The sequence below is a fragment of the Apus apus genome, chromosome 1 (genome assembly GCF_020740795.1).
Source record: "Apus apus isolate bApuApu2 chromosome 1, bApuApu2.pri.cur, whole genome shotgun sequence".
Classification (NCBI taxonomy): domain Eukaryota; kingdom Metazoa; phylum Chordata; class Aves; order Apodiformes; family Apodidae; genus Apus; species Apus apus.
The window spans coordinates 74,039,750-74,054,318 of NC_067282.1; the positions used below are offsets into that span (position 1 = coordinate 74,039,750).

A 14,569-nucleotide genomic window follows, 5' to 3' on the forward strand; every position below is an offset into this window, starting at 1 on the left:
TACAAAGAGACAAAATATAATTTGTAGGATGATGTTTCTGGCACATATTTGGTTTAATAAATCTCTCTTAGTTAATTCTAGCCTTGTCTTACTTGATGTGTGTTAATCATACTGATAAAACAGTAAAAGGAGAAATAATATAAAGCCTGTGGTCTGCAATACCATGCCTTTGATCTGGAGTTTTTGAAGTGTACATGGGGTAATGAATAAAGAATACTTAGTGGTTTTGATTAAGAGGTTACAAAACAACAGGTGCAGATTTGCCAAGGAAACTTAAGGGATTTCTCTGATGTGATTTGTCCTCCTGGTCATTACCTGATGTGAAAGTAGCTGCATTCAGCCTCAGCTAAAAAACCACTACTTGTTCCAGGATAAGTATAGAGCTTTAAAGAAGGCAAACAAATTATCTTCTGGCTATTCCAGTCTTGAGTTTTTCAGAGAAGCTCCCATATGCCACTAACAAAGATAAGATGTATTAAACAGGCAGTAAATTCTGCTATACATAAAGTGATTTCCACATGAATTGAGAAGAGGAAACTCAGAGAATATTTGTATACCTGTTGCTATTAAGTTTAAAGCCAATAGTAGCTGCTTGCGTGTTTCATACAATAATTGGTATTTTTTAAAAAAATCTACTTTCTAACTCACAGAGAGAAACTGGAGCATGGGAGAGCAAATTTCTAAACTTTGTAACCAAAAATTGGAGAGTACTCTTGAACAAAAAAAGTTGATGTTAAAATGAACTCACAGAGGTATGGATGTTCGTTACTTCAGGCTTCCTTGTTAAGGCTCGTATGAGGGCTGCTAAATATTAAGTATTTTATAATAGTGCTGTCATAGCAGTGATGTCTAAGAATACAAGCAAAATAAAGCTTGTGGGATGCTACACCTGCTGCCACAAGGGGCTGTGCGGAGGGGGGGGGGAAAGCAGAAGATGAGATTTCAGTTTGAAAGCCATAAATCCCTCCTGTTCCCTGAGAAAGACTGTTGCTGGTAACATGATAGGTCATATTTTAATATCTGATAGTGGGTGATAGTAGTATTTGGCATTCAGCTGTCTTCACTCCTCACCCAAATAGACTTAGTTGTACTGGGGGATGAGAAGAGTATCCTGGCCCTTTTTGATCTCTCTACTGAGAAAGCCAACAAGACTTCTAGTTATGGTGGTCGATTTTGTGTGTGTGTGTGTGAGAAACAAACACCTGTTTATTTTCCATAAAGCAGTAAGTCAGCAGATGGTAATGGCTTTTATCCATGCTGCTCTAGCTGGATTTGTACCAGCAAGTTGGAAGTGAAAGGTACCATATGGTACTGTTAATCCCTGAAGCATTCATTATTCCGAAAATAATTTTCAACACCTTTTAGTGTTGACATCTCTCTTCATTAATGTCTGTGCTTATTTATGTGGACAGTGTTCAGATGAAATGTAACTTAGGCTATTTGGGTTTGTGTTCTTTTTATGTGAGTGCTCCTGAGACTCATTGCCAACTGGAAAATTAATTGCCTTTGGATAGGGAGTTGGGGGCTTATGTGAAATGAGTTGGTCATCTCACTGAGGTCTCCAGTGGATATGGGCTGTCACTGGCAGCCTCAGCACAGAGGCAAAGTGCAAGTAAGGGTGGTTACTTGGTAAGTGATATCTGTTCTGGTGGATAAAATTTAATTATTAATACAGAAAATGCGCTACTGTGAATGATGGCCAGTGCTTATTGTCACTGCTGACAAGTATCTACCAAACTGGAAGGAGACTGTTCTGAGGTTCTGGAAGCAGGGCTTATTTAGGATACAGGGAGGATATTAAAGATTGGGCCTTGGTGAATGCAGGGGTGAGTGGCGGTTTTGGAGGGAGATGCTAAGGAAAAGATCAGTGGTGAAGGAGTTTCCTAAACCACAAAATTTTGAGACTGGAGCCATAGGATATGCTTAGGGATTCAATAGCTGGGTGTTCTTCAGGCTAGTATGTGTCCATAGGGGAATGTTCAGCCAGCTTTCCTCAGAAAGCACCCCAGCTGCAACACACTGTCTCTAGACCCAGACTGGAGCATGTTTAATTTGATTGTAATGAGAAAATATGTTTAACATGACTGCATCACTTCTGAAACAGCTTCTGCTTCAAGTATAGATATTGCATAGGTAGGTGCAAAATACTGGTGCTTGAATTAAAGCTGTTTGGCTGAACGGCTGTGTCTTTTGAGGAATGTTTTGTGTTGTAAAAGCATGTCAGTAAATATAATTTATGTATAAAGAAACAGAACCAGAAGCTTTTAATCTTCCAAAACACCTTGCAGCAGACTTTTCAGAAATATGTCGATATTGGAGTTGACAAGTTGCTTATTGGAAGTTACAGACTTAAGCATTCCAGCATGATTTGAAGAAATCATCTCAAAGCAAGAAAAATGTCAAAGTCTATGCTGACACATTGAATAGGACTGCATTTATTCATTCTTCCCTTAAGAAACAAAGACTGTACCAATAGTTAATGTCTTCTGCAGAGCAATCAGTCATGGAAACATTTTGTATAGTAAGCTATGAGGAGAGCTGCCCTCAGACCCCTCAAATCAGGGAACACTTTTTGTCTTTGTGGTTCTGTCTGCTCAGGAGACACTGGAAAATGCTGGGTTTGCAGCTGCTGTTTCAGTGTTACCATCCTTGGCAGTGGGTAGTGCCCAGCACCCTTCCAGCCTGCCCTGTTGGGAGAACCAGCACAGAGCTGTGTATGCTGGGAGTACCCACAGATACATAGTACTTGCCAAAGCTAGTGCACCCCAGTGGATAGGGGTCTTGCTTGACTGACTTGGTGTCAGTGTGGGTGCAATGAAGAGGAGGATGCTGGCTGCCCCTGTAGGACAATCCTTTCCAAGCAGCAAGTGCCAGCTTCACCAGCGGTTGCTGCCACCAGCATGGTTTTCCAGAGCTCTGTTGCTGATCAAGGTGGTGGATCAGCATTGATCAAGCCACTACTTGGGTTGTCCAGTGTGTTACCCTGCTACAGGCCTGGAGACAGATTTGCCATGTACAGACTAGCTCAGTGCTAAAAGCAGCCTGAGTGGCCTCATAGTCCATGTAGAATAGCTTACCCAAGAAGGCAAATTAACCTCCACTGAACTTCAGTCTGTGCTACCCTGTGCAGGATCTTTACCTGTAGATTGTAGGCCTGAATCCAAGCTAAGCTAAGAGTCTTCCTTTTTAGTATGATGTTGACTGTCTGTGGCAATTTTACTGAGCTGACAGTTGCTTGGCAGGCCATGATTGCTTTTGGCTCTCTTGCTGACGCTGAGAAGAACCACATTTATCCACTTGGTATTTTGAAGGCAGCTGCAAATGAGATTTAGTCAGTTGGAGTCAACCAAAAACCTTGTAAATAGACTGACACATCTCTTCTTGCTTCTTGGAATGGAAAATGAGACTCCAGATGTGTTATTTAGTCACCTTTTGGTGCTATTAAAAAGTGGAGAAAGTGTTGTATCTCTGCCCCAGATCAGCAGGTATATAGGTGCAGGCTATCAGCCATGCCCTTGAAACAGTAATCAATAAACCAATCCTAAGATCCTTTGCTGCATTTTCATTTTAAAAACAAAAACCACCACACTTGCTTTGGAAAAAGCTCTTGCAATATTTTATTATAGAAAGAGTGAAAATTAGGTAAATACTGGATTGGTAGGAAGACCTCAGTTCTCATTCTCTGAATTAAGAAAGTTTAAAATCAGAGTGATATCTGGAAGCTGCTACAAATAAAAGTTTTGCCACGGTGGCATGCAGGATTGGAGTCTGAGGGTAAGTGCCTAAGTGTGCAGTAATTACGGATAAGGGATAATAAAAATATAAAATTTTATTTGGGAGGCTAAGGAAGGACAGACTATGTTTGGGAAAAAAAAAATGAAACTGTTTTTTCTTTATATGTTCATGGAAAAAATATTGAAAGGTAGAGAGATTTGAAATTGTGAGTTTTGGCACTGGTAAGAAACTTGAGTGCTCTTCTCCACAGCCCTTCCTCCTCCAGTTTGAAGAGGAGGGGATTTGCCTTGGCTCTTGTTCATTTCATAGTTCATTTCAGAGATTAGGTTTTTAACTCTGGTTTTACCATACTCGATGTGTGGAAAAACAGAGCAGATGTTTCAGAGCACATACCGAACAGACACAAAGTTGAAATGAGTATTTCCTAGAATGCTTTATGTCTGGCAGCGGAAATGTCTCTCCAGGCTTCCCTCAAAGCTCAATGAACTCTGCTCCTTTCACTCCTGTTGTAAAAATACATCTGTCCTTTGTCCTGCCCTTAGTAAGAGTCTCTGAAACCAGAGGTGAACAGGACTTCTTGCTTTTTGTTGCTACAGTTTCGCTTAGACTTGTTTCTGGCTTGTTGTAGCTGACCCAGACTGCAGCCAAGCTTTGTCTTTTGTCTGTTTTTCTCCCCTTCTTTTGGCCCTTCTTTCCACCCCCAAAAGCATCCTGAAGTGGGATCCCATTGATACAGATGTAGAGCCATCAGTATTGCTGTTGCTAGTCGGCAGGGTTAAATGCTTCTTTAATTTGAACTAAACTTCAATTAGGCCCTTCCAAGGTGAAGGCCTTTGACATATTTCCACTAACAAGAGGAAAGAAAGCTCCAAGAGGCAGGGTTTTGAGGCAAGCATGGTGTAGATCCACAAAAGTCCTGAAATGATCAAGTAACTCCAGTTGTGTGAGACAGCTGATGATCTTATAAAATCCCATCAAACATTAAGTAACTGTATTTTGCTGTACCAGGTCTGTTTTGCAGAATGAATTGCATGTGGGGTTTTGCATGGTCTGACATTTAAAACTGGATAAATACTTTTGGTTTTCAAATTTTGTCCCTGAATTTATCCTCCATTTCCTGACTAATTGTCACTAGATTTGAGGTTTCCCATTTCCCAGACTAGAACAAGGACTGAGCACAACCATATTGACATTGTACGTCAAGAGGCTTAGTTATCCAGAGTTGGTTTTAAAAATGTTCATAAGAGATTCACATGAGGGTTGAAGAATTCACATATTTGGTTTTCTGAATAGTTCTCCAGTTTTTGCTGAGTTTTCTTGTGGTTTTTGTTCCCCATAATCTGCCAGCTTAAGTTTTTCATGTTATAAAATCATCTGCTTTTTGCACACAAACAATTAAACAGTGGGAAGTTTTATGTTTACGGAACATACTGGTCAGCACAGCTAATCAGGTTTTTATATCATGACAAGGGACACTGTGCAATGCTCCATCTGGAGAGGAACAGTTGATGGTTTACAAGTTTGCTCACAGACAGCTGAGGGTACTTGTATCAAGACCGTTCTTGAGTAGGGGCTGAGCAATGAAGCTGCAGAACCTCAGCTATACTTGGTCAAGCTCATCCTTCACTGATATTTCAAAAGTAAAATCTCCCAGTTAGCCTCCTTTGCTATATACATATACTCTACTTAGTCCTTCCTCCCTGCTTATCTCTGGATGTGGCACTGGCCAGTTGCAGAGATCCTGACTGGGCAAAACAGTCGGAGTTCTACTCTTCCCTCCAGAAGGCCAGGAGCAGCTTATTGGCTTGAATGTATTTCAAACAATAATGACAGTGGGATATTTCTCATCTTCCCTATATATATTTTAAAAAAAACAACACCCAAACAAGGATACACCCAACTGAAAATAATAGCTTGTTCATTTTCTTTTAATAACCTGCTCATTTTCTTTCTTGGGCCTTGCATGGCTTTCTTTCTTCTTTACAGGCTAAATGATCCCTTTCTGGAAACTGGTTTCTGCTGCCTGAAAACCACAGACTGCTTCTCTGCTTTGAAAACCTTACCACCAGCTTCCTTTTCCTTTTTTCTTGCCAGGTAAGTGCAAAGCTCTTTTGTGTTTTGCCCTTTGAAAAATGTCAGTGGAGTCATGTGTGCGGAGAGATGTCCCCAAAATCCAAACCATCAGCCTTACTCTTAAGTCATCTACGCGCTGATTCTGCTTTCTGTTTAGCTTGGTGTATTCAGTGTTGCATTAGACATTAGGTGTCCCATAGGGAGCTGTATGCATAATGCAAAAGATTTCACTCTCTTGGAAGGTCAGTCTTGGCATGTGTTCCCAGTCATGTTCACTACAAGCCTTGGGACGATACTTCATAGTGGGGTTGGTTGGTTTGATGTTTTTAAAGCAGGTACACGAGCTGACATAATTGTCGGTGTGGTGAGAAGAAGGGTAAAGTGAGATCTCCTTATGGAGGAGCTTTGTAGAACCACACTGCCTTCTCACTGTGCCTGTGGGTTTTATTCCATGCTTAAGGGGAGCAGGTAGAAGACAAATCCTAAAAATCTAAGTGTGGGAAGGTTTTGTTGATTTGTTTTGTTTTGTTTAGAGGTTGTTTTGGATTATTTTTTTTTAATCAAAACTGTAAATAAGAAATAACAAAAGAAGAAAAAAAAATATATATCTAAAAAAGCTGTGTAGCAGTCTCTGGTTTTCTGGAGAACTGTATAAAGCATTTTTGTGAACCAAAACACTCCGATCTTCCCATCTGAAAATAGGGACAGGAACAACAGCCACTCCCTTACTGAGCAGATGACCGGAACTGTGAAGCATAAACTGCCACAAGCAATTACCTGTAGGACAGGCTGGAGACTCAAGCCCTGCAATATTCCCCCCTCTCCTCTCAGACAAGAGGTAATCTAATGGCTGTGTAATCCTCTTTGGGTAGAGCTGTGTGAATTTCCTTGTAGTTGTCTCCCATAAGTAGATGGAGGTCCTTCACTCCTGGGACTACATGTATGCTCACTGCCCAGAGTCTGCCTCTTCCCTTGCCCTCTCTTATCCAGCCACATGCCAGCATTACTGCACAAAGTTTTGATGTATGGCCATATCCATTATTGTTCCTGCTTTCATTTCTGTTCAGGCTATGTCAGCCTTTCCAGAAAGGCATAGTTTCCCCATCTGGTAATCAGCTGTGGAGATGGAATCACAACTCCAGTTATACACAGATCAGAGTTAGTGTTAATATGAGACTTTTGAATAACACTTCAGCCTCCCATGATTCAAGTGAGATAGTCTTTTTTTGTTGTTTTGGTTGTAGAAAGGAGAGCTGTTTTTTGGGGGCTGTCCTTTATGAAAGGTTAAGCTTTAAGTGTAGTTTACTCTAACTTATACATTTAATACAGAAATATAGTCCTTAGATGTGCTGACAGTAGAATTGATAAAAAATAATAAATGGGCATGTGTCCTACAAAATTCCAGTGCAGAGGATATTTTTAATCCTGAAACAAATAAGAGTAGAAATCTGGTTTTGTGTTGAAGTGGAAAAACAGAGAAACTAAAACCATAGCTTTTGAGATGGTGTTCAGCTTATTCCTCTGAGCAGCTGTAGCACCTCAGGCAAGCTGTCATTTTAGTCCTGCAACCTGCTGTCATCCTTCTAGCAGAGCTGCCTGCTGTGAGTGTTTCCCACTGCTAAGTGCAGTGGGTGACCGAGGAAGGAGGGTGAGAAGCAGCATGGATGAGAGTCCAAGAGGACAGGAACTTCACTAAAATGTCGGGGTCATCAATAAACTGGAGTAGGAGAGCCAACTAGTGTTGAATATGGCAAAAACAAAACTTCCCCCTCACCACTAGACTGACAAATAAAAAAATTCTCCTTTCCCCACCCAGAAATAACTTTAGATTACTTTTTCACTTCAGAAACCAAAACAAATCGATGGATGTTATGTAGAACATTAAACATCTGTTCTCAAACTGGATGAAGTAGTGGAAAGGTAAGACAGAAATGCTGCTGGTGTTACAGTTCACTTTAAGTAAACACAGTGCTATGAAATTGTCGTGTGCTTTCAACTAATATTTAAATAGTAACAATGGCCTATCACATTTTTTGTGCTGTACAAAGTCAGTCTGTGCCTGCCCTACACTGCTTACAGATAGACAGATAAACTGATGTTTGTGAATATTTTTGCTTTGTGTTTTAATAGGATGAGATGACTGTCCCTGTGCTGGAGTTCTAGCACGCCTGCTCTTCATAGACTGTGTGGAAGAGTGTGTGGAGTCCTCCCATGCTCCCTTTGCAGCCTTTCACAACAAGGACCAATTCCAGCAGGTCTTTTGAGGAACATGAATAAGTTCATAAAAATCTAAACTTTGGCCATGCTTCCTTGTTTTAGAGGAGATAGGAGAAAATCTTATTTTCAGCAATCTCTGAGGACCTGAAGAAACCCATTTTCCAGGACCAAACTGTTACTCAGAGGTACATAAGGCCCACTGGCTGGCCCTTAACTGAATTGCTAAAAGATATGGAGCAACTTAATATCTTTTTGGTGGACAAGGTCTGTCCTTTGCTAAAAAGCTACCAGATAAAAAGCAAGCACACAGTTCCTGAAATTCAGTTAGTCTTGCAGCTCTGAGTCATAGAATAGTTTGGTTTGGAAAGGACCTTAAAGATCACCTAGTTCCAATCCCCCTGCATGGGCAGGGACACCTCTCACTAAACCAGGTTGCTCAAAGTCCCATCCAACCTGGCCTTGAACCCTTCCAGGGAGGGGGCAGCCACAGCTTTCCTGGGCAACCTGTGCCAGTGTCTCACCACCGTCACACTAACGACTTTCTTCCTAACATCTAGTCTAAAACTACCCTCTTTCAGTTTGAACTGGTTCCTCCTCGTCCTATCACTAAATGTCCTCGTAAAAAGTCCTTCCCCAGCTTTCCTGTAGCCCCTTCACGTACTGGAAGGACACTATAAGGTCTCCCCAAAGTCTTATCCAGGCTGAACAGCCCCAAATCTCTCAGCCTGTCTTCACAGGAGAGGTGCTTCAGCCCTCTGATCATCTCTGTTTGAATTTCCAGCCATGGTAGAATTCTATCACTGTGCGCTGGTGCCTTGAGGTGTAATAGGGAGAGCTTACACCCAATGGTTTAACGGGTGTTGCTGTATGCTTGAGATCCTGCTAAAAGGGCCTGTGGGCAGTGTCCTGCAAGGCCTGGCTTTCTTCTGTTTTTCAAGCCTTGAGGGGGGCCACTGAAGCTGATAGAACTGTCAGTGTTCAGTAAACAATAACTGCTTTTGTCCTCATTCTTAAATTAGGCCAAGTGACTCAAACCTGTGCTTTTTACTTTTAGCAAGTAAAAAACTGAATGCTAACTGATAACAAGTACTAGTTGATTTGTACACAGAGCTGGTTTTGATGGATTTCTTTTTTTAAAAAATTTTTGAAGCTCTTCTTGGCATTTTGTAAGATGTGTCATCAAACAGTGTAGATGAAGAGGTTTGAAGGGGGTGTTGTTTGTTTTTGTTTTTACGACTTCAAGATCACCTAAGTAACAACGTTTCAGCTCTTTGATTAGAGCCGAAGCATCTTCAAAATGGGAAAAGAGCTTAATTGAAAGCAAAGCACTCAGGTGCTTTCCAGCACGAATTTTCAGAATATAGCCTTGCAAGTGATAATGAACTATATTTTTCCCTGTTTTTTTTTTTTAGCAAAGGAGTGAAACAGTTTAACCAACTCTGTTTAAAAACCCCAAGCTTTGTGATCCTACATGGATAAGATACCATCTCTCTTCATATCAATCTTATAGCCTCTACATTAATTTTAGGAAGAAAAATATTTTGGAAATAATGTTTATTGTAGTGAAAATAAGAGACCATTATGTTGGTATGTATACACACACACACACAAAAAAAAGATTCACTGTATATACACAGAAATACCTCATACTCTGTGTAACCAAGACGTTCCTTAATTTGCACACAGTAAATAGTACAATACCTTTAAAATGTGCCTGATCCCAGCTGCCATCCACTGCTGCACTTAGCAGGAGCAGCACCGAAGCTTGCAGGGCTGGCAGCTCAGCTGCACAAGAACAAGTCACAAGTCACTGCCTACCCTGGGCATTGTAGGGTTGCCGTGATCAGAAGGCCCTGGATGAGCCTGGATGGCTCAGGCATGCTGCTGCAGGGGCAGAGGCAGCGAGTGGGCCGTGCCTCAGGAGCTCCAGACCAGCTGCTCTTAGAGCCCTTGGGTCACCCCGCACAATGGGGCCTCTGTCTCCTAACATCTAGTCGTGACAGTGCTCAGCAGCACCGTATTACTTTCTGCTGTCTTGTGTTATTTGGGCTTACAGTGGTTTATATAAGCATTTATTTGACAGATTTGTGGCTCTGATACCCATTCCCTGCCACTCAAGGCAAGAAAATATGCAAGTGATCCAGTGAAGTTCTCCAGAACACATAGAAGTATTGCATTGAAATATTTGCTTGTTTAGCTAAGCTGCCTATAGACAAGTAAGTGATTCTCCCTGTCATTTAACTCTCTAAAGTATCAGGTGGCTGTTGGCACATGTGGGCCGAGAACTGCAGACTCTGTAAAAATAACAGGTAACTTGGCTTTCTTTGCTAGCAGAAGCTACTGTGAGACTATTAGAGCCCTAACCCTGACAAGTTGTGTGAATTAATGCCTTAAACAAGAGACAATGGGTGACTGAAAAGAGCCCAAACACACCCTAACACATTGTCAGAACTCTCTTCATAACCTGAAAATTAAACTCCATTTCTGTACCTCAGAGATCCCCATCTCAATTCAACTATTGTAAAATGCTTCAAGGCTGATTTCTCTTGTTTAAGAAATTCTACACTGACTTCCACTAAGCCAAGAATAATCTCATTTTTTTCCCTTCCTCATAGGAAAGTACTGCCATCCCAAATAGGCATGCACTTAAATACCATAGCCTGATTTTGAAACAGAGCTCATGGCAGGCTGTTGCCCAGTTCAGTGAAGGAAATTCAAATATTCATTGGCTGAATTCAACACTGAGTAAACACTAAATATATTTTAGAAAAGGATGGGCACAAATGCCACTGTAGTATTTAATCAGTAACCTATTCATCTTTCTATTTCAACATTTAAATCCATTATGAAAATAAGCTGGTAGGCAAACACACAACAAGTAAATAATACATATTAACTTACAAAATATCAAATGAGTTGTCTACATTTAAAAAAAAAAGTCAATGTTAGTCTCTTAATCTTGACAGAACATTTGTAGGATAGAAGCCCTTCTGCGCCCCAGCTTGTGTGTCTCTCAGGAACAGCTGGAGAACCAACCACCTTGGCTGTAAAAACACTGCATTGTACTGCAGAAGTACTGCCCTGCCTTGCTGAGGTGCCCCGGGGGGTCACTGACAGCCAGTGGTGATGCTTGTGGTTGGGGAGAGCCTTTATGAGGCCTGCAGGCTCAGTGCTAAGTTCTGTTTTGCTAATGCCAGGTGACAAAATGTACATCAGGCATCTGTACACAAAAAGCATTTTTCCAGTCAGATTATGTTTATATTGGGAATGCTTTAGAGAATGCTAACATCGTTCTAGCACAATAGGTCTCCCCTACAAATCATTCGTGTGCAAACCAAAACTATCTGCTTCATACCTGTGAAATCGCTAGTAGCCTCCAGTGAGGGGATAAATGCCAGGCAGGGATTTTTAATGTGCATTGTATTTTGGTTGTGCAAGTATCTTCTCTTAGCTGAGAAAATTTTTTGCCTTGGTATACAAACTTTCACTGACTGTTTAAGAGCTATAGAAAAATGAACTTTCATAACCTCTGGCACTTCTGATCACCTCTTAAAAATGTCACTTTACACAGAAAAGCCAGAAGTAATAGAGATAAACAGACATCTGTACATTTTAGCCATTCATTTAGAAAACATCTGTATCCATCCACGCAATGTTAAGACTTTAAGTAACTTTGCAGTTACATCTGAGCCCACTGCTATGGCAACAAGGTAGTTTTTATCTCCCACATGCTTTCTGTTGATTTCTTTTCTTCTTAAAGCAGCTTCCTGAAATGAAAAACAGAAAAGCAATGATTACGTTAGTCTCTTTCAAGCACTGGATTCAAGGCTTACTACTTTCAGCCCTTACTACTTTCCATCTGTGGAAAATTCAGATGTTGATCCTTTTCAAGATGAAAAAATGAACATCTGACCTGGAAAAATGTGAACTGCTGTTACTTTCAGTTTTTTAGAAAAAGTATAATTGATGATCTTGGAACACAAGACTTTTGCTACTGTAGCTATTGTTCATAGGATTCCAAGGGATTGTACTACAGTGTCTTTCAAACTAACCCAGCTAGCTGTAATTTGCTGCATTCTGCAGTGACAGTACAGTTCACAGGAGTGTGTATGCAAATAATTAAATCATTGATGGCCTTTTTCATGGGTAACTTCCATCAAAGCATGCTGCTCAGCTTGGTTTATTGTTTGGAAATGTAAGTTTTCTATTGTGGTAGGTGCCCATCATACCAGACAGGGTTGTACTAGTGATCTGGTTTTTTTTGGTTAGTTGCCAAGTCTTGAGAACTCAAAAGAAACTAACATGCTTTTAAAACTTCTACTTTAAATAGAACACTAGCCAATAGTAACTACACTGGAAGAGTTAAGAAGGTTCTGTCTGTGCTTTTAAGGAACCAAATAGATGTCAGGTGCTTCTCTGACACCCATTAACTTTGGGATTTCTCTTCACTGCTTTTAACATACCTTCTGTGGCTATCTATTTTTGACACTCATTCTTTTAAGTACTTTAAGAGCACCTCTTCAAAAATAATGTTGAAATCTTAGCCTTCAGTGTCTCAGCATTTCTAGGTCCCTCACAGGAAAAATACAGTAATGTAGTAAAGGCCACATGAGAAAACATCAGAGTGATCCAGACAAGACTCACATTTGGTGCTGCCTAACAAACTCTGCAAACTGACGGTCTTTAGCGTAGAGCTCTATAATTCGGATTCTGTCCTGAATCTCCTAGAATACAAGAAACACAATTGTAAGTACATAATAGAAATGAGAACACTACTAAAATAACTTATTTCATTTTTCTTTTACAAATCCTATGGTTTGCTAGTGGGCACTCCAATACTATAATTCTTCTTTACACTAATTTTTTCAGGTGAAGCACTTCATCTGTATCCGGTAATACTTAACTTTAAAATGAAAACCAGGGTTTGGACAGAGTGTGGCATTTCAACAGGCTTTAAAAAAAACATTTATCTGTCACAGATACTTTGCCTACAAGCCCAGCTCTAGGCTAGGTTCACACCTCTCCATTTCTTACGGGTCTGTGGTTAGTTCCCAGATGTAAATCCTTTCTCTTTAGCCTTCTAGAGAGTACGGTGTATACAAGAGGAAGGGAGGAGGATGTGATTTAACTTGCAGGTTATAAAAAGATCTAAACTTAAAAAAACAAAACAAAGCAAAAAACCCAACAACAAAACAAACCTCAACAAAACAAAAGAAAGAAAAAACAACAAAACAACAAAACAAAAAACACCAAACTGTAAAATAGCCTGTATGTGCCAAGTTTTCACTGCATGACTACTCTTATATAATAAAGGCTATGTTGAGCAATACAGCAGCAAACCTCCCCCATTTCCATGGTGTTACTTAATTAGTCAGCTCCATTATCATGTGAAATTCATTAGAGGTCAGAACACACCCATTCTTTTCTGGATACCTAATAACAACCGGGGAAATAAATCCTTTCTCTCCTCTCTTAAATAGTTTCAACAGCCATAGTTGCAACCTGTTTATCTAGACACTGGGGAAAGATTTGGCCCACCTCTCAGGTTACAAGTGTGGCATTAACTTATTGTTCACATGATCTTTTCCATGCCACTGTGAATACAAGGTCATTTACCTCCTTAGTAAGTTCACTGTTTTCATAAATGTGCCTGATCTCTTCACTGCTGTAGTCTGTGGATGTCTCTGCACTGGTGGAACTGTAGGATGTCAGCTGAGGGTACCTCCGATAATAATGGCTGTAGCCGGTTGTATCACTTTCGTACATGGGGTTGTATTTGACTGCGTTCTCAATGGACGAGAGGCTGTCACCCTGCCTGGGGGAGCAAAAAACAAACTGTGAGCTTCTCTGCAGCCTGGTAGGGCAGTAGGTAGATTTAAGAAGCCTGGCATCTGGAAATGCCTGTCGACAGTGTGATATAAGAAATACAGAAGAATTCTCTTCACTGTAGTATATGTGTTTTAAAATACTAGATGGTGTCGTTTACCCCTGTGATTCCTCTGTGTCACTCTTCGTGTACTGGTCTCGAAGGGTCCTGGCCAAGAAGAAGACGACAGCAGATGCCACAAGAAGGAACCCTGCCACAGAAGCAATTGCAATACCCACGACCAGTGGCTCCGACACGTATTCTTCACAGTGCTCTCCTCTGTACCACCAGTTCTCTCCCACACGACATCTGCAACAACAAAATGTGGGGAAGTTAAACATCAGCAAAAGCTTTGCTTAATGTAAATGTTTAATGTAAATGCTTTTGACTCCCTGTTAGGATGTTAAGTCACCTCAATAAATACCTTTGAGTGATCAAGCACCAACTTTTTTATATTATTATTGTGAACAGCCTATTTGGTGTAGAATCATTGAATTGTTTGGGTTGGAAAGAACCTTGAAAGGCCATCTAGTCAAACCCCCCTGCAGTGAGCAGGAACATCTTCAATCAGACCAGCTTGCTCAGAGCCCCATCCAGCCTGACTGTGAATGTTTCCAGGCATGGAGCTTCTATCACCTCTCTGGGCAGCCTGTTACAGTGATTCACCCCTCTCAGTAT

At 40.8% G+C, this 14,569-nt stretch overlaps 1 protein-coding gene across 1 annotated transcript in view; it reads right to left on the minus strand.

The window, feature by feature from the left end:
- Window positions 1-11,376: 11,376 nt before the first annotated feature.
- IMPG2 (interphotoreceptor matrix proteoglycan 2) overlaps window positions 11,377-14,569 on the minus strand; it is a 55,345-nt gene continuing 52,152 nt past the window's right edge. Inside the window, exons 17-20 of the mRNA XM_051622189.1 lie at window positions 14,012-14,200; window positions 13,642-13,840; window positions 12,670-12,749; window positions 11,377-11,792 (exon numbers count right to left, since the gene is read on the minus strand). Coding sequence (XP_051478149.1) covers window positions 11,780-11,792; window positions 12,670-12,749; window positions 13,642-13,840; window positions 14,012-14,200 — 481 coding nt within the window. The 3' untranslated portion in view covers window positions 11,377-11,779. The remainder of the gene's footprint in view (window positions 11,793-12,669; window positions 12,750-13,641; window positions 13,841-14,011; window positions 14,201-14,569) is intronic.